Source organism: Amaranthus tricolor, chromosome 4 (genome assembly GCF_026212465.1).
Source record: "Amaranthus tricolor cultivar Red isolate AtriRed21 chromosome 4, ASM2621246v1, whole genome shotgun sequence".
Lineage (NCBI taxonomy): Eukaryota > Viridiplantae > Streptophyta > Magnoliopsida > Caryophyllales > Amaranthaceae > Amaranthus > Amaranthus tricolor.
Window position 1 is genome coordinate 32,669,377 of NC_080050.1, and position 25,089 is coordinate 32,694,465.

Sequence of the window (25,089 nt, forward strand, 5' to 3'; positions counted from 1 at the left end):
TTTTATCCATCCTAATAATAAAAAATATTTATTAATAATTGTATTTGATTAAGTAAAAATATTTATTATTTTAATTTTTATAAAGTTATTGCATATTAGTTCTAAAGTAAAGTCGTAGAAATATTAATCAATTCTAGTAGGAACAAAGAAGTCCATTCGTATACCGTTAAGTTCACAGTTCAAACCCTTTGGCCGTCAAAGAAGGAATATCCCGCAACTTCAAACATTTTCCAACAACAAATGACACATAAATTTGACTTACAAATAGATTATACAATAAATCAATAACTTTCACTTTGTAAAAGGAATAAAATATTGAATATGAATTGAAAAAGAAATTAACTAACTACTCCGATCCAAATACAAATTACACAAATTAATTAAATTAATCAAATCTGTGTTATATAAAGCCATTATGGGTTGCTCCATAATTTATTAAAGTAGAATACAAGCTAAGTTAATTAATATAAGTGAAGCTTGTTTTTATTTGTTGAGATTTTACTACAAAATTAAGAGAGAGAGAGAGAGTTAATATGGCAAGTAATCAGAATGGTTTTAAAAATAACAAAAGATGGTCACTCACCGGGATGAATGCTCTTGTTACTGGTGGTTCCAAAGGCATTGGGTATTAACTTCAAACTTTACTCTTTTCTTTCTTTTCCACATGCATGCAAGCTTACATTTTTATTTATTCAAACACCCCATTTCAATGTATATGTGTTACGGTGGATCAAGTTTGATCGTCCGTTACTTCGATCGAGTCGTTTAAAGTTATTTCTAAAGTAGATTTCTTGCTGTCAAGGGAGGTTCTGAGCATGTTCAATTTTGGACCTCAATGTTAAATTATGCTTTACGCTTAGATCATCACTTATGGATTCTAATCAAGTCTGGATTGACTCCGGCCAATTTTACCTTATAATCTAATAATGAACGACGGTCATTGAATAATTTCTTGCAATTATGCTTTACGCTTTTTTGTTTCGGATATAATTTATAATCATATAATAGTGATTTATGATTGGAAAATAAATTATAACGTGCAGACAGGCTATAGTAGAGGAATTAGCAGAACAAGGAGTTCATGTTCATACATGTGCTCGTAACCAACAGGACCTTGACGCTTGCTTGCTAGACTGGAAAACAAAAGGTTTCCATGTTACAGGATCAGTTTGTGACGTTTCATCTGCCTCCGAAAGAGAAAAACTTTTGGAGACTATAAATTCTATCTTTTCTGGAAAGTTGAATATTCTTGTAAGTCACTAGCTCATCAATTTGACTTCTATTAATAGTATAGATAAGATAGTAATATCTTATTAGAGCTTCAACCATCCGTTTAAGTTTTTGTTTAAAAGATTTTTCTACAGAATATTAAAAACTAACGTGCCAAGAGATTATGGGTTCGAATTTCACCGATACCTCATTTAAAGTGACATATTACGCTTCAAATATGATGAGAGTTTGTGTTGCATCCACACTTTAAAGCAACCCAAAGAGCTTTTATGTAAAGAGATGTGTTAGAGTATATAATAAATCATAAGACCTTAATCATCAGCTTAAACTTGTAATTGAGTTGGTTCCATAACAACCTATTCAGTAGTTATCTTCGTCTTATATAAATTATAAAAATGTAATGGACAATTAAGTGCTTATTATGTTTGAAGAACTTATATGCTTCTTGATCCCTATAAATTTATTACAATATTAATTGAAATAAGAACTTTTTAAGTAAAACATAGTAAATATAAATAAACGGGCATATATAGAAGATTATTATAACATATGTTAGAGTCTCGACTAAAAATTTCAAGCTAATTAATAAATTTTGTTTGACATCGTCTTATCATAAGACGGATCCATACAAGCAGCCCAAAACATTAAAAAACTGTAATTTAGAAACAAAATTAATGGAACTGAAAAGATAACCAACACTTTCTTTTAATTTTGGCTTATATTAAGCTGTCTCACAATAAAACGGTCTTAATAAAGAATTTGTCTAAGCTAATAAGGTTGAGATGTCAAACTAGTCTATTAACTTTGATACCATATTAAGAAACAACTAAAAAAGTTTAATTTAATGATTACCCAAGTACTCCATTAATTAATACAATAACCGTTGAAGATTTATTAATTAAATAATTGGAGTTTCAGGTGAACAATGTTGCATGTTCCTTATACAAAGAAACATGTGATTACACAAAGGAAGATATATCAAATGTAATGGCGCTTTGCTTTGAATCGGCTTATCATCTTTGTCAACTTGCACATCCATTGTTGAAAACCTCCGGGGATGGCAAAATCATTTTTATTTCCTCCGTTGCTAGTTTCTTTGCTATTAATACTCCTGGTTCTATTTATGGAGCTGCTAAAGGTTTAATATTCATCTGTTTCACTCAAATAACATTTTAATTTTATTATTATATATATTTTTTTTTTAACTTAAATGTTACAGAATCAATGAACAAAAGTATAGTCTCAATAAAATTTAACTTACAATTTAAATATTTATGTTTTGGTAGGGGCAATAAATCAACTAGCCAAAATTCTAGCATGTGAATGGGCAAAAGACAATATTAGGGTTAATTCTGTTGCTCCCGGTTTCATCAAGACTTCAATGTCCGAAAAGGTAATGCTCATTCACAAGTCAATATAGAATCAAAACTACTACATTATTTTATATTATGCATTAGATAGATTCATAATAATTAGCTCATTATTCTAAGTTATAATTGCTTTAAAACTGTAAGTGATCACTTTAATACATTAAATATATATGAGTCAATTCAATAGAAATAATCTCATTTAAGAATAATTTGTGATATACTTCATATTTATGTTTGGCTAAGGCCATTTCTATAAAGAGGAAATTTATTAAGATATTGATAACATAAACAAGAGAAGAGGGATTGATCCATCATCCTGCAGATGATGATTAGAATTAAACATTATCACAAAGTTAGAATAGACGTGGAAGTGAAAGTCTTGAACAAGTTAACTAGATCAACCTACAATTAATTGCTCGAGTAATGATCTAATTTATTAATATAATTTGATAATTAATGATAAGTTTAATGAAATAAATTATAACAATAAATATGAATTATGAATATGAATTGTTTGATGAACGTACGTACAGGGAGTTACTCACAAGGAGTTCTCGAAAGCAATAGAATCTCGAACAGCTCTTGGACGTTTTGGAGAAACCGAAGAAGTGTCAGCTTTAGTGGCTTTCCTTTGTATGCCAGCATCTGCTTATATAACTGGCCAAACTGTTTTTGTTGATGGTGGACTCACTGTTCATGGCTTTCTACCACTTCCCTACTGACAATTATAAAATGATTAAGGTTCTCATTTACATTGTTCTACGTACGTATTGTGATTGAAGCTAAGATGACTTTACTTTTGAGTTATAGAAATGTTTAAATGTTTGTTAAAAAAATACAAACATATTACTATGTATTATAGAATGATTCAAGTCATCACTTAATAAACTTGCAAATACTCGCACTCGATTGTGATATATTGTGTGAAAAAATACCACTACTAATAACAAGTATAATGAAACGGAAGTAGTATAGATTAGCTCAAGGTCTATATTCAACTCAAAACAAGAAGAGCATTTAAAAGACCCTATTTTAGGTCATCACCCAAAAAGCCATAATTACTTTAAAAATGTAAATAATCACTTTAAAATATCGTTCTTGATACTGACCCTATTTTAGGTCATCACCCAAAAAGTAATGCAAATAGGTCATCACATGACCTCTTAGAACGACCGATTGAACATAAATTGTCACATTCCCCTCATCGGCTCAAATATTTTTCATTGTAAATATTCAACGATTAATTTCTACCAAAATACAAATCAAAATAAACAAATAAATATACCACTACTCATGTTTTTAAAATCTTTAAAAGGAGACCTATATTGCTATACTTTAAAAAGAAATTTTCAAAAATTATTTCTTTTGCAAATGTTTTGATGCATTTCGATCCTTTGCTAAATAATCTTCCAAATATTCAAAAAATAATAAATAGATTAAAATTATTGAATTTATGGAAAAAAAAAATCAAATGTTTAGTAAGAAACAAATATAAATGATAGATAAATAAAGAGATAGAATATGATGGGAAAATAGAAAAAGTAATAATAATAAAAAAAATAAATTTTAAAAAGAGATTATTATTAATAAAAGTAGGTTGAGAGGTAAACTCTTACAAAAGATATTAATAAAGTAGTATCATGAACTTTATAAATAGGTTATTGATAAGTATATGTTTTTAGTGTCTTATCCATTCCTTTGTCTCATGAAAATTTGCTTCATTTTTCCGGTTCATCGTACTAAATTTACATTATTTAATTTTTACCATAATTCACACCTTTTTTAAAATTTTTATTCACACTTTTTATATTTGCATTTTCTTGATTTTCCCACCCATTGTCAATGGGAAAATTTTTGTGGGATGAAGTTAAAGGTATTTATTACAGGCCCCAGCAATTTGACATTAAGTTGGCTTTGTAACTAAATTTGAGTTTAACCTGATTTTTTTACAATTAAGTAAAAACCTATATATACAACAAAATCAATTTTAAACTGATCCAAAATAACTAACCTGTAATACGATAACAAGAATCAAACACTTTTAGGACAAAGGGCGTGTAATTAATAGGTATATGATATATGATTGTTTGGCTTTCGTGCTTGGGTAATGAAATTTCTACTTAAGAATCTTTAGTTTCAACAAAATTTCAAGTCGTTTGAATATAAACCTCTATATGGATTAATTTATTGCTATTATTTTAACAATTTTTAAAGTCATGGCCAAGAAGAATTATCATATCATACAATCATAAATACTAGAACTGAAAATTTCCATATCATACAATATCATAAAAGAATTGAATATTTTCACATGGCAATGTTATAGAATTTTTCCAAATTGAGCATTTTTATAGGTTAAAATGTGATTACGTGTTATTCAAAAGATAATATTATATTAATTATAATTCTAAGTATCATACAATACTTTAAAATCATAACATATTACAGAATACTATAAAAAAATAGAAAATTCCACATGACGATTTTATGGAGTTTTTCCAAATTGAGCATTTTCATAGGTTGAAATGTGATTGCGTGATATTTAAAAGATTTTATTATATTAATTATTTTTTAAAAATTTATTAGATTAAATTATATAATCATACAATATTATAAAAAAAAAAACTTAAAATTTTCAAATGATGATTTTATAGAGTTTTTTCAAATTGAGTATATTTTACAAGTTTAAACATGATTGCGTGATACACTGATACTCAATCATATAATATTATAAAAGAACTGAAAATTTTCAAATGGCGATTTTATAGATTTTTTTTAAATGAATATGTTTAAATGTTATTGGGTGATATTTAAATGTTATATTCACGTGTGGAGGCCAAAAGATATTTGCTAGAAAATGACAGGAGCAAATAATGACTCAATGAGATAAATGATAATATATCCAACGGTGCTTTTCAAGGCACCACCACTATCGATCTATTGTTCAATTGAGGCGGCTAACAACACTCCTCCTGTCACACCTATTTTGTCTTAATTAAATGCCAATTATTGGGAAATTAATTGTGCATAAAATTAATAAAAAAAATTATAAATTATTTTATGAGAAAGTAGAAGAAATATGTAATAAAATAATATAAGTTAAATATATAAATGAGCATAAAAAAAATATGTGTTTTGACAAAAAATTTAAATTAAGTAAATTTAAAAGGATGAACTTAAAAACTAAAAGATATGTAATAAAATTTTGACAAATGCTGACAAAGATTTCTGGAACGTTCGTTAACAAAAACATATAATATATAAAGTAGGAAAAAAAAGATAAAAATTAACACAATATATTTTTACATATACTATGATTATAAAATCTAAATTAATGGTAAATTAGGTAATATAATTAATAACAATTTAGAAGTTTACTTTTTAAATTTAATTTTATCCTTGCTAATGAATATTTCAAAAATGTCTATTACTAAGATCCCAAAATTTAATATATCAAGACAAATCTATTAAGATTTCATATAAAAGTTGTTATAAAATTTCATATACAAATTTCTTACTTTGGTTTTAAGAAATTATTGAAAAAATCTAATAAGAAGGGAAACAAAATTATACATCAATATACAGCATACAAGCGGTGCATTATAAAGTTTATGGCGGTTAATCATTTCACATTATCTTCAAAGTTTGTCATTGTGAAGCAATTTTGATGTATACACTTCATTTAATTAGAGCATATTCTAGGAATTTTTTTCGAATATAGTTTTGGTTTACTTTTTATCAGTAAAATACGTACATTTAATTAGCAATCAACTGATTATTTGGTGTTTTTCTATAAAATATAATAAAATATTAAGAAAATGAAACAAATTAAATAAACAGCATGAGTTAAGGATAGTTTTTAAAGTTTTCAAGATGGGATCATTTTGTAGTGGTAGATATACAAATTTGTTGTATAACATACTCTAAAGAGGAATTTTAAGTGTATATATTAGGATTTAGGAGATATGTGTTGTATAACATCGATGTATTTTAGTCCAATAGATAGTTATATAAGAATACTCTGAAGTTACTTTCCGTTTAACATTCTTCACTGTAATTGTTATTGATCATAAAATTATTCAAGGTGATCTAAGCTGTAGGGGCTAACCTCAACAAAGGAAGGCCCATCCCTTTAGACTAATCTTATCGAAAATTTTTGCGGTTTGCCATTAGCCCTATATGCACGTGTAAGTACCTAATTGGCACATGGGATTACTCAACCACCTCTTGAATTATCAAGCATCTAGACAAAATGATTCATGAAAGCACACAATGAGGAAAAATTCGTGTCACATCTAGGGGTCTTCAATGCACGGATACGGGCCCGACTGGGATTAAGCAAATATGTGCCGGATTGGATAAGGGCCCTTTAAATTTATCGCTGGTTTTGCATAAAACCGTCTCAGTATGAGACAGATAACCCAATCAGCCCAAAAATAATTTTCCCCAATATGCGCTCAATACTTAATCTATTTAAGGTTATAATTAATACCTTTCAGGTCAAAGTTGATTTTTCAATTAATCATTTTAAGATCTAGCTAAATTGATCATTTTAGATCAAAATTGAAATTTTTTATAACAAAGCAACTATGAACTCTTGATAATGTCCGAAAATCATTCACTTAATGGATCATTTTAAAGTCTGAATTAATCATTTTTAGATCAAAATTGAAATTTTATAACAAAACAGTCATAAATTCTTGATCATTTCCAAGACCATTCATCTTTTCATTTGGCAAAACATAACTCCAAAATCGGCACTTTCTTCGCCTTCACATCAAGGGTAAGTAAATACTACACCTACAACTTAATTTACAAGTCCATTATGAATGGAAACTGCTGAGGAAAGAATAACATCACTATTATTGATCAATGATTAAGAGTACAAGTACTCTTATGTTCCATTAGAACCATTATATTGCATTGAATTAGAGTATTGCATTGTGCAATATTTTAACACTATTATTGCTAGAGTTATTAACCATTCATTTGTTGTGTGAAATTCATCCATTATATGAAAGAATAATATCATTTTATTAATTCCATTCTGAAATTGAGAAAACATAAACATATTTAGGTAGAGATTGATCAGTTTAACGTCAAAATTGATCACTTATAAGTCAAATTTAAATTTTTATTATTTTAATTGATTTGTTTAAGGTTTTTAGTTTAAGTTGAAACTAATACCTTTATAGTGAAAATTGATAAATGCCCGAAAAATGGGAAAAACGAGGAAAAGCATGTGAGGGTATTACACCCGCGAATTGGGGCCGCCCAAATTGACGAACTCATAATGAGACCGTCTTGGCCAAGTTTTTGCGTCAAACTTAATATGCACTTTATTTCTAAATTATTATATTCTTCATTGATTAAGTTGTACTAATTAAATTATCATTTATAATAATTAAATAGTAGAAACGTTAAGATCCTTATTGGCATTGTCATTTATAATAATTAAATTATCCATTAATTATGCTATTTATAAAGGCTTGTTTTTGACCCTTATAAGTAAGCCCTTTTATAGCCCGCTTCATTTTAATGATAGTAGAGCCCGTTTTTGGCTTGACCCATTTTCACTTCGGCCCTAAAAATGGGCCAAATAAGAGCTCAAAATGAAGGCTTGACCCGTTGAACACCCTAGGTCATGTCGGCTCGCAGTGGATTGGAATGAACAACTTGCTTTTGTAAGCCCTGAACTGCAGTAGGACATGTTGTGCCATGCTGTTCATTTTTAAACAATTAAATAAAAAAAGACATAATTACAATCGTATTACAAAACATAACACACTTCTTTCTTTCTCAAAATTAATTATAAGTTGACGAGTTTGACCAGCTGTTATAAATGTCATACGTACAAGCCATGTGTAGTCGATTTCATAAAATGTTGTAGTATGTGGCACACAATAACGGTTGGTGAGTCGTGCCTTTTCTTGGTTATGGGTCGTGTTGGGAGCGAGTTGTGCCTTTGTTGTCACTTGCATGCCTACTTGGGTCGTATATATATTTAACTTTGTAGAGTGTAGTTAGAAAATAAAAGTTATATATAGCAAAATTATGATTGATGATTTATAGTTACAGAAAAATATTAGCTTTCTACAAAATCGACATTCCTACTAGTTAATTAATCCAAAAAATAAACCTTAAATTGGGTCATGTATGCCGAGTATTCTTTATAAATATAGCCCTATGATGAGTATGTATAGTATATCAGCATTCTTATAGATAAATCATATTGTTTCCACACAACTTGGATTGATGAATCGTACACCAATACTTGTGGGAAAGGTTGTGGCTGCCATACGCCTCTTGAAGTATACCATTATCTCATGTGACATATGCTTGTCGACCGTCACCTTAAGATAATTTACTCAAAATGTTTTTTCTTAAAAAATATATAAACTTTTTTTTTATTAATATCGAATATCTGAATTTTCGAATTGTTTATCGAGATTCAAATCAGATATCAAATAACTTCGTTTAGCCCTAGTGCTAAACTTTAGCAACATGTGGATACTAAAGACTATTATGTACAATGGAGAAATTCACTGATCAAATACATTAACAAGAAAAAGACTCATTGTCGGCACACCAAATGTCTCTGTTTTATTGTGATTCTTCCTTATCTCTTAATATTTATAATCTCAACTATCAATTTTTCATTTTGATCAATATTAAGATTATAAGTGTATTTTACAATTTCATTTTTATCACATTTTAAAAATAATTATAGGATATAATAATAGCAAATTGATATGCTAAATTGTTGCTAAAGAAAAAGCTATATATGGGACCAAGCTAGTATTTAGTGAGTATGAAAAACCTCCCACAAGAGCACACCAAAAGAAAATGACAGAAACCTCAATTCTAACATGATAAGGACTGCATACCAAAATAATTTCAGGAAAGTATAGCAGACTTAGTGGTCTGTAAGATATTTATTTTTTGTTATCTTATCTTATGAAATTCAATTATTTTGCATTTAGCAAGTGCATGCCTAGTGGGGTTAACTGTGACTATAAATTTGGTGCATTGTCCTTTCATTTGATCAACTCACTTAAACCTACTCCTTTACTCTCCCATCCAATTTCATTCTACTTTCCCCAAATCTCTTCTCTTTTTATTCTCTTTCCATGGATCCTTACAAGGTTTGCTCTCTTATTTGTTCGTTACAATTATTATTATTATTATTATTATTATTATTATTTGATTTTGCCTAAACTTATTAATGAAATTAAAGAGCGACGCCTAACCACGTTTCGTCTAAGTTCTATTTATGCATTTATTTAAACTTGCAATCTCGTGTAGACGGACAAAACACCTACAATGATCTTCAAATGGAAACCATTTGAACGTATTTCAACAGAATCCATAAATCGGACATATATAATATTAGATTATGTTAAATAAAAATTCCAAGAAAAACTATGTATCCTAAATTACTACAAGGATGAATCAAGTTAAAAATATTATGATTGTGAAGGTTGATCAGAGTTTGTTGTGCAGTATCGGCCTTCAAGTGCGTACAATGCCCCATATTTAACCACAAATAATGGTACACCTGTTTGGAACGACACTTCAGCACTAACTGTTGGCCCCAGAGGTATGTGCTAATAGTAATTAGTCATGGACTTCAAACAAACAACTTTGTATAATAAGTAATCTGTATTATTATATATTTATATATTGTAAGGGGAGCTTTTGAGCATGTTCGACTGCACAGAACCTCAAAAAGTTATGAGCCTTAATATCAATTTACGTAGTATATTTTAAGTATTTAAAGTTATAATACTGTTAGAAAAATATCATAATCTTTAAAAATTTGTTAATTTTTACACCATTCCAATATAATATGCTGTTAGAATTATATTAATATGTTGTCGTGTGATTTAAAAATATAGGTCCGATTCTGTTGGAAGATTATCATTTGATAGAAAAAATAGCAACATGGACACATGAGCGTATACCTGAACGTGTGGTACATGCTAGAGGTGCAAGTGCTAAAGGTTTCTTTGAAGTTACACATGACGTTTCTCATCTCACTTGCGCCGATTTTCTTCGTGCACCCGGTGTTCAAACTCCTGTTATTGTTCGATTTTCAACTGTTATTCATGAACGTGGTAGTCCCGAAACTCTTAGAGACCCTCGTGGTTTTGCCGTTAAGTTCTATACCAGAGAGGTAATCAATTTAAATTTTTAACTTTTTAATTTTATTTATTTTTTGAAAATAATTTTGAAATCGATTCAGATTTAAAATTGAATTTTCATTGATTTGTCAAATGTTAAATTTGAGTGACTTTTAAATTTTGAAATGAAATTATCGTTTCTAAACATTGATTTTTGAATGATCAATGGGTGTTATAGGGAAATTTTGACATAGTAGGTAACAACTTCCCGGTGTTCTTCACGAGAGATGCAATGCAATTTTTTGATCTAATCCGAGCATTCAAGCCGAACCCAAAATCCCACATCCAAGAAAGTTGGAGGTTCATGGATTTCTGCTCCTACCTCCCAGAAAGTCTCAACACTTTCACTTTCTTCTTCGACGATGTGGGCATACCAATTAACTACAGGCACATGAATGGATCTGGAGTTCACACTTTTACACTTCTAAACAAAGCAGGAAAAGTCACCTATGTTAAGTTCCATTGGCGTCCCAAATGCGGCGAGAAAAACCTTCTAGAAGAAGAAGCTATCCGAATTGGTGGCGAAAACCATAGCCACGCAACACAGGTACGTATTGGAACTATACGTATGCATTCATTATTGGTGTATCACTACAACAAAATTAACTTTTCGCGACATAGAATGTGGTCAGGTTAAATAAAATATTAATCATTTATATTCTTAAAGTACTAGTTGGTTTTTATTTTAAGCTAAAGTCCACTGTAAAATAATCTAGTAACACTTTTATTTGGTCTTTATTGACATATATCATTATAACTATAGTTTTTAGTGACATTTATGAGAAATATCACTAAATCCTTTGTTGTAAAAATTTTTGGTATGATTTTTTTATTATGATGCGAAAAGATCTAATAAATATCACTAAATCTACTATATATATCATTAAAAATTTAAAGAAGAAGCATTTAAATTAATTGTCACTAAATACATCCCATTAAAAGTATATAATATTTTTTGAGCTTCAATCATCAATTTAAATTTTTGGTTGAATTAGTTTCTTGACTCAACGTGACAAAAGGTCACAGGTTTAAATTTCAATATTTTGCGCCATATTTGAGAAGGACTTGTGTTGCATCTACACTTTTAGACCAAAGGATCTCGGGTGAGGAGCCGTATTTAAAATTTTAGTTGAGTTAGCTTTTAGACAGTATCAATATGTTCGTCAAACAAACTTTATAATGATATTCTATCTAATACATAACGTATACGTGTATTAGGATCTGTACGAATCGATCGCAGCTGGGAACTTCCCAGAATGGACCTTGTATTTCCAAACAATGGATCCAGCAGATGAGGATAAGTTCGATTTCGACCCGTTGGATACTACCAAAACATGGCCTGAAAACATTTTCCCATTACAGCCTGTTGGTAGACTTGTGTTGAACAGGAATGTTGATAACTTTTTTACAGAGAATGAGCAGTTAGCTTTCGATCCTGCACATATTGTTCCTGGGATTTATTTCTCAAATGATAAGATGTTACAAGCTCGTACTTTTGCGTATGCCGATACACATCGGTATCGGTTGGGAATTAATTATTTGCAGCTTCCTGTTAATGCTCCCAAGTGTCCTCACACCAATAATCATAGGGATGGTGCTATGACTATGATTCATAGGGATGAAGAGGTATGCATATTATGTTCTTTATTACTCATCAATCATTATGGTTTATGTTCTTACTGTGGAAGTAAATACGAACTTTTCTAATTAATGATGTTAGATATTTTACTTAAAATGAGAGTTGAAAGAATTTGAATTGGTGATCGTTTGTTATGTTAGCTCTGATATCAATTTGATATAAGTTAATGATTATATATATTTTTTTGTTTGATATTTGTATAAATTAATAAATCAAGAGCAATAATAAAGAGGTAAAATGATTTGGAGTATAGATAATTTTACGAGTTATTTTATTATAACCAAGTGTACTATATAATAAACTGTTATGATTTGAATTATATTTAAAAATTATTGGTATGTTTAACAATTATGAGTTGTGGGTAAGTAGTAGATCATGATGTAAACATGGTTGTTAAATTTGATTATTATCAGATTGATTACTTCCCATCAAGATTTGATCCAGTTCGTGAGGCAGAGAAGTCTCCAATTCCAACCGTCATAGTTCATGGAAGGCGTGAAAAGGTTTTATTTCTTTTAATCTTCAATAGTATTAAGTATTGATTATAGAGTATATGTAAGAATGGAATTGAATTAGAGATGGGTATAACAATAAATATTGTTTTGTATTTCTATAAATGCAGCAAATTATACCAAAGGAGAATAACTTCAAGGAACCAGGGGAGAGATACAGATCATGGGACCCAGCCAGGTCTGTCTTTGCATGAGATATAATGGACATATTATTACTATTTACTAATACAAACAAATTTGTTACTAACATTTAAGCCAACTTATTAAATTCCAACTACTCAAAACATTGCATTGATTGCAAATTGCGACTTACCATCTCACTACAGAAATTATACAACTATACATCAACAATTATATTAATGGAAAAATCATACAAATTCATATCAACCATCTAAAAGTAAAATCTATTTAAGCCGATATTTTTTTTTTTTATTGGTTATGTTGCAAACTTTTATTTTAAATGACATAAAGAACAAAGATTTGTTAAATGTTTGATAAAAAAAAAGGAGAATTAGTCGTTGAATTATTAGTGATTTCAGGGTATTATGGGTGGATTAAATCACTCGGTTATTATTTTGTATTATATATTAGTATATCATTTAATTTAATATTAATAAAAATTTTATCAATTGATCTGAATTAAAACGTTAATAGAGTCCTTAATTTAGATTCAATGATCAAAATTAGTTATTTTGGCATAAATTTAACTTCCAACATTGGATACCGTAATTTAGTAGAGGATGTAATATAATGATTAAGACACAAAGGAAACTTGTAAAATCTTTAGTAAGAATTGAGGCCTACCATCCTAATTACCACTAATCACTTTAGTTGGTGTTGATAAATCAATCCTATAAAAATAATGTACAATTTGATTAAACGTCAAGTGGGTTTGAATTATTGAAGCAAGTGTCATCACTACTTTGATAGACATAAATAGTTAGTTATTAGCATTCGGATATGGATAGATTTTAAGATAAGTGTATCTAAATGTGATTTCAATTCATTTTTAACATTATTTTTTATAAATTAAACAATTGACAATTATTCATACAATAATAAACCTTTATTTGTTATTTCAACAAATAAGTCTAAAATGAATTAAAAATTTTAAGAGTATATCTAATTGTAACAAAACTTATTGTTCGATCATCATTCTTTTTCATTACTTTTGATACTATATCAAGAAATTATTAGCTCAATCAAAGACTTAAGCGACTGTTGAAGTTCAGAGTATACTAGCTTAAGTACTCTATCATTTACATAACAATTTATATTGTTGGATAACTCATTAAATTGTCGGGTAACTCATTAATATAAAATTCGAATTCATTGGCATAACATTGAATCAAGTGATATAAATTTAAAACATAAATATCTACTCGTAGGCTAAACATCTCATTACTGATAGACTTTATGAATAAAAAGTAGAATTTAACTCATCAACAATAAATATATTTTATATATTTTTTAGTAAATCCACATAGTTAACTAATTTTTTCTAATGATGAAAAGTCTTAATTGTTGAAAAATATGCAATCGATTCAATAATTTTGTGTTGTCTTGATGCATGCATGACCTTTCAGTATCATATTGTAGGCAAGAAAGATTCATTGGAAGATTTGTCAAAGCCTTATCTGATCCTCGCCTTACTTATGAAATCCGTAACATTTGGGTTTCATGGTTGTCCCAGGTAATTTTTGTCCACAAATTAACTACCACAGGGAAGAGATTAGGAATATAATAATAAATATACGCAAATTGTTGTATGAGAAAGTCTCACTAGGAAACACGTTTTATACATGGGTTAAATAGCCCCTCTCATATATATATATAATGAGTAATATAGTCTCCTTATTTAAGATCGTCTCACTGAAAAATAGTTAATTTATAAATATAATAAATGGATAAAGATATGCTTAATGTTATACATGTTTTGCTAATGAGTTGGCATATTTGTGATTTTGCAACAATTACAGGCTGACAAATCTCTGGGTATGAAAGTGGCAAGTAGACTTAACATAAGACCAACCATGTGAAGTGGAGTATATGAAAATCTTAAGTTGGATGAAGAGGAGGATCATGAAGAATGAATATAATATTTAAATATATAAATATATAATATATGGTTTTGCTTCTTTCAATCACGTACCCTAACATACCATCTGCATAGAGCAAAACTAAAAAATCAAACTAATATATATTTCTTATTTTACAAAATTGCAATCCACTTCTTTATTTTAATTTTATTTTACTTTTGTGCTATGCTTCACTTGTAAGACCTTTGTGTAATGCTTGCGAAAAATGCAATTCTAATAAATAATATGTTTGTACTTTCTTTCTTTAAATTTATGGAGTTAATATGTGTTTTAAGTTTGTAATGTTGTTTTAAGTTGATTTTTAATTTAGGTAAATGTAAGTTAAAGAATAAGGTAAAAAGTGGACGGAAAAGAAATATATGAATATGATAAAATACGAATTTAGTATGTGAATGAGATAGGTTAGAGAATGTGAGTTTATATTATTAATATGAAAAGTCAAATAAACTATAAATAGATAATGTATAAATTAAGAGAAACACATGAAATATATATCTATATCGTATGTTATAGTAGTATAATTATTTGATAATTTTAAGGGTCGTCTAGCTAACAATGTATCTAAGAACTTTAGACATATGAATGTGAATTAAACTTGGTTGATGGGAGACTTGAGGTGTAAAGTATCAACTGAATTCATAATAACCAAACATAGGAATCTTAAGAGTTAGGTTTTTGAGTCTAAGACTAAACTTCACTCGAATTCTCTTGTAAATAAACTTTGATTTTAGAGTTGGGGATTTGAATCTAAGTCTAAACTTCACTTGAATTTGCTTGCAAACAAACATCCTTGATTTAGGGAGTGGGCACACGAAAAGACCTTTATTGATAACATATACATGTAGGTTTGCGATCAAGTTTAAGCTAAAATTTTATAAGTTGAATCTGATTCTATTGAATTGTTCTTTATTTTGATTTTCTTATAAATTTCACTCTCACATTTAATAATTTTTCAGTTTAATTTAGTTCCATTTAATTCAATTTAGCTAGTTACGAATCAAAGCCCGTAGTTGTCACTTAATATTGTTGTGCATTCTACTTGTCAACACACGCTAAAACTAGTCAATTTTAAAAGTGGATTATATACATACATAATAACAAACACCATCTAATAAATTGAATATCTACCACTCATAACAACATTAATCCTTACTCCTTAGTTTCATGGGTTATAGTCATTTAATTTAATATAATCACAATATTTGCATATTGGATTGGAAACCCAATATATTACAAAACACAAGTAATTAATCCTCAAATTATTTTCTTAGTGGAACTTAAGACTAGTCAAGATGTTGTTGTTGACTGGGTCTGCCAAGTGATCAAGAAGGTTTTGGTATGGGCCTTCACCAGTTACAAGGGCCTGAACAAAAAAGCCCAATATAGCCAACATAGCCAGCCTTCCATTTTTCACTTCCTTAAGTTTTAAATCCTTCATGGATTTCTCATCTTTACCAAAGCCCAATGGGTTAAAAAATGGCCCACCTGGGTAAGCTGGGTCACCTGATCCAGCTAAGCCCTTTTCTAGGCCCAAGAAATATTGCTTGCCCATTGACCCAGGGTTGTACCAATCTTGCAATCTCCTGTGCTCGGCAAAGCCCATGAGTGCCATTTCAAATACAAACAATGTATATGGATCAGCCCAGTAGTTATAGGTTCCTGCTGGTGGGATTACACCGGTTTTGAACCAAGGAAGGGCGGTTTCTGCAGGGATTAGACCAGCTTTTCCGAGAATTTCTGGGGCGATTGCACCTACGACTCCTAGCATTGCATAACGTCCGTTGATGATCTCACCATAGGCTAACCACCTAGGCTCGATAAACCCACCCGTGCCTTCTGGGTCAGATAGTCCAAGTGGGTCAAACCCATAGTCTCCTGGAAGACTGCATGATTTTGAAGCCATCAATTGGATTAGTATGAACATTTTTAGACTACAAGTTATGCTCCTAAGACGTGAACGTACCGATAAAGTATATAACATATCTTAAAGTTATTACATAAAATCAATTTATATGCAGGGGCGGATCTAATTGGATCCCACGCCTGAGGGCACTAATCTTTCGAAGTGGTGAAAATCAAGTCTTTATTACCCGAGTATAGATGTTCTTGGATAAATTAATAATAACATACCTGCCATCCAAATATGAAAGGCTCTGCTTTGATGCAAACCAAAGGGGTCTGTTTGCTCCTTGCTATAAAAAAAAATTTAACAAATGGAGTATTAGAATTGATGATCAATTTGAATTTCACCCATGTTTAATTTGGAATCTAAAAAAAAATACATCCTCTATTCTAAAATACTCGGTACATATGACATAAGGTTAATATTCATCTTCAATGAAATACATATATACATACATATATATATATATATATATATATATAGTCAAGTAGAATCTTGTTTGAATCGTCTAATCACGTATTTTCATTATATCAAATTTTTATAATTTTTAGTTAATAACAATTTGATATATACGTGATCAATATCATACATTGGATTATAATTTTTAGTTAATAATAGTTTGAGATACACGTGATCAAAATCACACATTGAATCACATAAAAAGTGATATGTAACAAGTATAATGGTACGGAGATAAAAAGTGATATGTAGCAAGTATAATAGTACGGAGAAAGTAATGTATAAATAGGAAGATATAAATATAGGAAAATGAAAACATAAGCTTAATAAATTTGAAAACTTTTTTCTTTATGGCACAAAGATCGAGCCAAAGCAAAATGGCGTACTAGTTGAAAATGGAATTTAGAACCTTTGTTAAAAACAGCTAAATCTAATCAATAAATATTAGTATTAACTTTTATTAAATATCTAAACACAAAAAAAATAAAACAAATCAATATGGAACAAGTTAAAAAAATAATATCAATATAAGCAATCTAACTCACATAAGACTAGTCCAATACCACACATTATATGTTACATATGGTTTTTCTAAAATTTGTTACTAATTATAATAATGCTATTTTAAAACTCGTACCATATTATTATCATAATTATCGATAACAAACTCAAAAATCGAAAATTGGAAATACCTTAACAGGTGGAGTAGCAGAAGCTCGTACGACAAGGGAATTCTTCCTTAAAGAAGTAAAAGAAGAAACTCCATAATTTCTTGACCCAAAAATTTGTCTTGCAGTTTCAATTGAAGAAGTTAAGGATGATGATGAAACTAGAGCTTGTGCTGCCATTCCTTTTTTCCAATATTTTTCACTTCAATATTTTTTATGCCAAACAAATTACAGAAATATACTTCTACTAATAAGTGGATGTGGAGGAGAGAAAAAGGAAATTAATAAAATATTTTTTAAAAGATATTCAGGTGGATATTGAATGTTAGTTCTGAGGTGGGTTTTCATTTTTGGCTCAAATCAATATCTCATTATCCAACTATGGCTCTACAACTGGCAACTACTTTTTATATACTACTACTATATCTTTATCTTGGATAACATTTCTTGATTTCCATCCACGTGGGCCCATTTGCCACCTATTTTTATTTTTATTTTTAATATTTTTCAATTTCGGGTACAACAAGAGATGAAAAATCGATCTTTTTATGAACGGTGAGAATCAATATTTTGTTATGGAAAAAACAAATGAAAAGTCTTTAATTATTGGATCAACTTTTTTTTTTATTCAGAATCAGGCTATAAAATTCATACATATAAAGAAAGTAAGAAACTAATCTTTCTTATAAGTGATAAAAATTAAACACACATCACAAAATTGAAACAAAAATGAAAGGAAAAACATTCAACAACAAGGCAAACACATGGTTCTCAACCCATAATCGTCTGTAATATAGGAATTTTGAGAACATATCAAGTAATTTTTAACAAAATAAAGCCATGTTATATCAAATATCTCTGTAGATAATAAAACTCAAGTATTCTTATAAGAGACTGTCTCTTAAAGAGACAATTTTAAAATAAGAAGTCTATATTTTTATTTTTACTTCAATTTGTATTAATTATGCTATTTAGCTCATATTGAAAATGATGCTATATTAGCATTCAAACAATGTGTTTCAAACTCCAATATTGCCAAGATCGAATGTATGAGGTTTTATGACAAACAAATTAAGCTATCAATGATATCGATGTTTGTAGGAGAAAGTAATGCAATAAAACGACACAAAGATTTAACGAGGTTCACCCAACTTACGCTACGTCCACCGGTGTGTAATATATCTTATATTATCAAAAGAGTTCAAAGAACTCTCAAATATGGAGAATTACAATAGAGAAGAGATATAGGCTAGTGTTTGGCTTGGGGTGTATTTTGTGGATGTATTTGGATGAGCAAATGAGCTCTCTATTTATAGGAGAGATCACATTAAATAACATTGAGTATATTAAGACTATGAATAAATGACAATGAAACAACCCTAAGCACTTAAAGAGTCAAAAACAGCATCCTAGGAGCATCAAAAACATCGCTCGACCAAAGCAGAGGCTCTCTCGGTCGAGTGACCTGGTCAAGCAGGCTACAGGAAGTTTCTGGTTACATTCTGTCTGCTCGCTCGATCGAGCGAGCTGGTCAAGCGGCACTTCAGAGAGCTTCTGACAGTTTTGCTCAACTTTGCATTGTACATCTTGAATTAAACCTTTACACTTCTTCATTAAGTCCCACAACTCCCATGATTAACTCATTAATTCATATTTTAATCATTATCATAAACCACAAACATTAAGACAAAACTTAATACACCCATTCATGACATCCCTAGGATTCCATCCCATAAGTCACCACATGAATACACCTATTAAATATGCACTCAAGTCACACTATTCATAACACATATATTTAATGCATTTCTCAGAGAGACCATCTCTTGTAAAAACTATGAATAAAATTAGGATCGTTGTAAATGAGATTGGACACATTTACATACTCTCTTATGTCATTGATAAGTACATGAAAATATCAATTTTACTAATGGAAAAAGTAAACTTATGCTGCGGCCCAGTACATTTGTTAAAGTGGGCTGGGCTATTTATTCAGTGGAATTGGGCTAGGTGGTTGTTTATTCCTATCCCAAAGCAACTGGGGGTTGGATCATCTGAGTGTTGTAGGTGGACCGACGTTTATCAATGTTAAACTAATAAGCTGCAAATATACCGTATAAATATAATAGGAGTATAATATATATTGTAGCCGTACACAAATTTTTGTGAAAGACTATCTCTTGTTTTTATATATTTTTTAAAATATTATAAGTAGACATTTAAGATATTGAAAATAGGCATTAAGAATGCAGTAAGTAGCCATTAAGGATAATGTAAGTAGTTATTAAGAATACGGTAAGTAGGCATTAATCTTTAATGGACTGGGCTTGAGATATGTCTCTCAAAAAGACGGTCTCTCAAAAGACTAGCTGTATAAATTTTTAGATAAAGCCCCAAGATATTTTGTATTCTCTATCATAATGGAATATTAGTTCACGATGTTTATTAGACTTATAGGTCAAATTGCGAATAAATAAAAGACGCTTATATATACCGGTTAAGTAACATACATATTATTATATAATGAATCATGATTTATATGTTAGAAATAATTTGTTTTACATCGATAAATTAAAGATGATGGCCACACTTTATTAGTCATTAATTCCCTTCCTCCCATTGCCATATGCTTTTGGGAACATATCTTCTTAACTAATGAAGTGTAGAGTGCACCTCGTGTTTCCCTGATCATGTGATGACTTTGACGATTAGTCTAGCTCAATTTAACATGAATCCGAGTTGAATGTTCGATTAATCTTATGGTAGGTACAAAAGAATGGCATCCCTATCTGAGCTAATTGATTGCTCCCACTTAATAACTGGATTTGCATGTGAGGGGATATTGGGATGGTTTGCCCCACATTGATGAATCAAAGATAGTTCGCATACTGTATGAGTCATTGGAGTCCTTCCTGCCATTGTGATATAGTTTGAGGATGGTGTATTAGTTGACATACAAAGTGCATACACCTCATATTTTCACAATTATATGTTGGTTTAGTCATAAATCTAGCTCAACTTAACACCAATCGTATTAAAAAAAAATTTATTTCAAATCAAGAAACACTCATTTTTGTCGTACCTTTATTTTCTTGTATTTATTAAATCCTTATTTATTGTGCTTTTAAGGGATAAGTACCCCACATTGGCATAACCAATCTAATCTCAAATGAATTCCACATCACAGAAAAGATGATGCAAGTGACCGTATTGTCTCTAGTAGTAGAAATAAATGGTTTTGATTAGTTGAACGTATAGTTTTTGCTCATAACAAAATCTCACTCAATTTTTATTTGGTTGGCCATGACAGATAATTACAAAAATATAATAATCAAACAAGAATCTCTAAATATATGGTGGTCTAGAGATTCCAAAGATTTTATCTTGCTTCAAGGTATATATCATTTATTGGTTACGCCTAATCACAATCCTTAATCCTAATCAACTTTGTCATTAAATAAATAAATTTTGCTTGATTCTGATTCGCTAAAATATCGTGTGTCTCTCTCAGAATACACCACTTGTTTTTTGAATGAAAATTGATGAAAATGATAAGTAAATTGAGTAATCATACAAAAATTGAATTGACGATAAAATAAGTATTTAAGATAAAAAAAAAATAAATTAATCATTGCTAAAAAAATATAAAAAATTAATAACACAGACTAGAATGAAAATTTAAAATTTTGAGGAAGATTCAAGTAGGGAATTTGTAAGAGAATCTTGTAATGATTCTCGAACGAGGCATTCAACAGGCAACAATTTTGGTGCTTAATTTGGCAACTTTTGAGTGGTTAGCACTTAACAATTTGAAGGTGTCAAATTAGGACAGTACATTTGTACTGTACTGCTGTGTCGTGCATCACTTCATGAAAAAAAATGGATATTAAAGGTAACCAAATTGTGGTGTTAATGCTATTTTTGGTTAAAAGTTCTTACAAGTTGGATCAAAAGTTAACCACTAATAATAATTTTATTTCAAAAATTTTGATTTTTTTTTGAGTTAAAATATAAATTATTGAGTTGATTCTTGTTGTTTATTTTCCTTCTACTCATTTTTTTATCACCTTTTTCCAGAAGAATTCAAGTTTAATTTTTCTATATTATGCAAAAATTCGACACATTCTTTTTAAATTTGTGATCACAAATTAATGAATTTTTAAATTTAATACATTCTTTTTAAATTGAAGAGAATACTTAATTCTCCCTTAATGTTATTTCCTTTCATTTTCTTTTTAGTCAAATCAATAAATACGTCTCATTTTAAATTTGAGTAACTTGTTTCTTACACATTTATTCGATGAAATTCTACCATTCACTATACTAACTTTATATCATAAATTTACATTACACATTATTAATTTTATTTAACCTATATATTTAAAAACCCTAACAATCATTTAATTTTTTTTTTCAAATTATTATTAATGGGCAAAAACGAGCCTTTACCAAGATTTTTAGTTTAAATCTACAAGTTCTCTAAAAAAAATACTTCATTTTTAATATGCCTCCAAACTTATTTTTTCTTTTCTCCCTATTCACTTTAACTTTAATTTTAAGAAAAAATTACCTTATTTTATTCGTTTCACTTTTATTTATTATTTTAATCTACATGACAAAATAACTAGCCATCACACCTAGAGCCTCCTAGCTAGATGCAACACTATCCAAGATGAATAAATATATTATTATTTTGACCTTAAATTACTTAGTGTCATATTTGGCAAATGAAAAACTTTCAAATCCACCATTGTATTTAGTGTATTTAAAGTTGATAATTTGAAAATGACTATCTAAATTTTGCAACACTAAATATTTTTTTTTTTTTTACATCTCTAGCTAAATGAATGAGATATTTCACTAATTAATAATACTAATTAATGCACCTTTTAAGGCACTAAGATGTACACCTACCCTTCTTTAAGCATTTTGACTAAATATTATAGACAAACAAAAGAACTATTTAGAAAAACATGGTCCTTATATTGCAAAGTATATGTACTTCAAATTAATGGAATGATGTGTCATTTTTAAAAGTAATTCATGTTATTGGTAAACAATGACGCAATTATTCCAAACAAAAACATTGAGATTTAACGTTGTAAACTTAATCTATATTCTTCATCCTCTAGCAAATTAAAATATTGATCCATGACAAAACTTCTTTTTCAAAAAGGTTTTATATTAAGATGATTGATTATAATTAAGGCTTTCAAGAGCAACGAATGCCCCTATTAATGAACATATTAAGATGATTGATTAACGATCATACACCGCAAAACTATTAGAGTGCTCATTGTTATTCACATGTGAGTCATTGTTTCACATTGGAGAAAAAATAGATAGTATACTACTTTATAAACTTAAAGAGTAATAAATCATATTCTCATATTACGACCAATTGATTTTAGTTGCAAATCTCTTTTGGGCTTCTAATTGAGTTGTTTTTTCTCCTCCTTATTTGAATTACTTAAACTCATTTCTTAAATTCTAATATGGTATCAGAGCTCAATCTGTTGTACTACGCCTTAATAACTAGGCAATTTATCTTGTCACTAGTTAATGAGCCTTTATACAAACATTCATATATTCTCAATAGGTTTGTAACATTTTGATGGTCTAATATTCTAAGAACACTCATGTGAGAGGGAGCGTAGAAGTATCTATTATTATCCACATTGGAGAAAGAAAAAATAATATATCATTTTATAAATTTAAAGTGTAGTCACTCTTATTATTATCAACTATGATTTTAGTAGTGAAACTTCTTTGAACTTGTAAATGAGTTGTCATTTCTCATTCTTGTTTGAGTTGTTCAAACTCATTTCTTAAGATTTTTTTAATTTTTGAATTAGTAAAGTAAGCTTAGATTGGTAAATATAATATAAAAATTTAAAAAATTGAAAATGACATAGATTTAATGAAATTAGTTTTTGTCAATAAATTTAGTTTTATCTATGAAAAATATTGATTAAATTAGCTTGTTTACCAACTTGAATTATAGTTTACTCTCCAAAAGAATAAATATTATGTGAAACTAATTATTAATTACTAATAAATTTCAATTTCACACCAAACTTGATTATCTATTAGAGATACATTGTTTTTACATAATAAAATAAAACACTTACCAAACACCAACGTCACAACTCACACGCTTCGTTGTAGAACGATTCTTTATTTAAGCTTTGAATGAAAATTATGTTTTAGATTCGTACGTTTCATGATCTCAAAATTTGAAGATCACTTATTTAATTTAGTTTGCATTTGCATCCTTAAATCTCCTAAATGAATCAATGAATCGTATCCACTTGATTATCATCATTCATTACTTTCGCTAAATATAATCGGGTTTGCTTTTTTTATATCTTTTAATCTAATTTAGGTGATAAAGTTATATAAAAAAAATACTTTAATTAGAAATTAAATTACGTCGACAATAATTTTTTTGTTGACTAATAAGGTTGATGGGTTAATCCTGTTAATATCAATTAGTTATAGGATGGAACCTTATAAGATTGGGTGCAATTAATTCTCCTTTTGTGCGAGTTTTTGATAAAGTAATACAATTAGAATATTGTGTAAATATTCTTATTTGGTAGATTATCGTGTAATTATTTAGTTTTCTTATTACCTTTTGCAAGCCTAATAACAAATTTATCGGTTTGAGCTCAATTTGATCAAAGTTTGTGATAAAAATATTGATCAATACATGGATGCTTGTGATGTAGAGAAAATAAACATATTTTCCAATAAAAAATGACACTTTTCTTTCGGTTTTTGGATTACATCTTGATTGATTAAAAAGCTAGCACAATTCTAGCTAGCTAAAATGCAACATGGAACATGGTCTCATCTTATTTGATTTGTTATTTAAAACGTATTAGATTGGGAGAAGATGACTCATTTAAGATATTTATTCAATCCATATTTTGAGTTGTAGATGTGGGTGAAAAATGTTAAACGTCTCATAGTCTCGTGCATTTTAATATATGCATTGTCCATTAATGATTTATCACACTTAGT

General features: G+C 29.0%; 3 protein-coding genes across 3 annotated transcripts; 2 read left to right on the top strand and 1 right to left on the bottom strand.

Moving 5' to 3' along the window:
- The first annotated feature begins 319 nt into the window (after nt 1–319).
- Nucleotides 320–3,515, top strand: LOC130810460 (tropinone reductase homolog At5g06060-like). Its single transcript, XM_057676532.1, has 5 exons — nt 320–625; nt 1,044–1,251; nt 2,149–2,368; nt 2,517–2,623; nt 3,134–3,515. Exons 1-5 carry the CDS (start codon nt 534–536, stop codon nt 3,320–3,322), a joined length of 816 nt encoding a protein of 271 aa, XP_057532515.1. The 5' UTR covers nt 320–533; the 3' UTR covers nt 3,323–3,515.
- A 5,940-nt stretch (nt 3,516–9,455) lies between these two features.
- LOC130810457 (catalase-like) lies at nt 9,456–15,282 on the top strand. The gene is made up of 9 exons (XM_057676529.1): nt 9,456–9,745; nt 10,104–10,200; nt 10,499–10,776; nt 10,962–11,330; nt 12,002–12,409; nt 12,836–12,925; nt 13,045–13,112; nt 14,534–14,627; nt 14,914–15,282. The coding sequence occupies exons 1-9, from the start codon at nt 9,731–9,733 to the stop codon at nt 14,971–14,973; spliced, it is 1,479 nt and encodes a 492-aa protein (XP_057532512.1). The 5' UTR covers nt 9,456–9,730; the 3' UTR covers nt 14,974–15,282.
- An 876-nt stretch (nt 15,283–16,158) lies between these two features.
- LOC130810459 (photosystem I chlorophyll a/b-binding protein 3-1, chloroplastic) lies at nt 16,159–18,771 on the bottom strand. The gene is made up of 3 exons (XM_057676531.1): nt 18,088–18,771; nt 17,164–17,225; nt 16,159–16,916 (listed from the first exon to the last, which is right to left on the bottom strand). The coding sequence occupies exons 1-3, from the start codon at nt 18,241–18,243 to the stop codon at nt 16,301–16,303; spliced, it is 834 nt and encodes a 277-aa protein (XP_057532514.1). The 5' UTR covers nt 18,244–18,771; the 3' UTR covers nt 16,159–16,300.
- Between the last annotated feature and the right edge of the window lie 6,318 nt (nt 18,772–25,089).

What these genes read in the sequence shown, in the direction of transcription:
- LOC130810460 (XM_057676532.1), top strand. Translation starts at nt 534, where the DNA reads ATGGCAAGTAATCAGAATGGTTTTAAAAATAACAAAAGATGGTCACTC. An exon ending in TATTTATGGAGCTGCTAAAG is followed by an intron (nt 2,369 to 2,516) that starts GTTTAATATTCA and finishes ATGTTTTGGTAG; the next exon opens with GGGCAATAAATCAACTAGCC. An exon ending in AGACTTCAATGTCCGAAAAG is followed by an intron (nt 2,624 to 3,133) that starts GTAATGCTCATT and finishes ACGTACGTACAG; the next exon opens with GGAGTTACTCACAAGGAGTT.
- LOC130810457 (XM_057676529.1), top strand. An exon ending in AGATCATGGGACCCAGCCAG is followed by an intron (nt 13,113 to 14,533) that starts GTCTGTCTTTGC and finishes ATCATATTGTAG; the next exon opens with GCAAGAAAGATTCATTGGAA. An exon ending in GGGTTTCATGGTTGTCCCAG is followed by an intron (nt 14,628 to 14,913) that starts GTAATTTTTGTC and finishes CAACAATTACAG; the next exon opens with GCTGACAAATCTCTGGGTAT.
- LOC130810459 (XM_057676531.1), bottom strand. Translation starts at nt 18,243, where the DNA reads ATGGCAGCACAAGCTCTAGTTTCATCATCATCCTTAACTTCTTCAATT. An exon ending in CTGCTACTCCACCTGTTAAG is followed by an intron (nt 17,226 to 18,087) that starts GTATTTCCAATT and finishes TTTTTTTTATAG; the next exon opens with CAAGGAGCAAACAGACCCCT. An exon ending in CTTTCATATTTGGATGGCAG is followed by an intron (nt 16,917 to 17,163) that starts GTATGTTATTAT and finishes AAAATCATGCAG; the next exon opens with TCTTCCAGGAGACTATGGGT.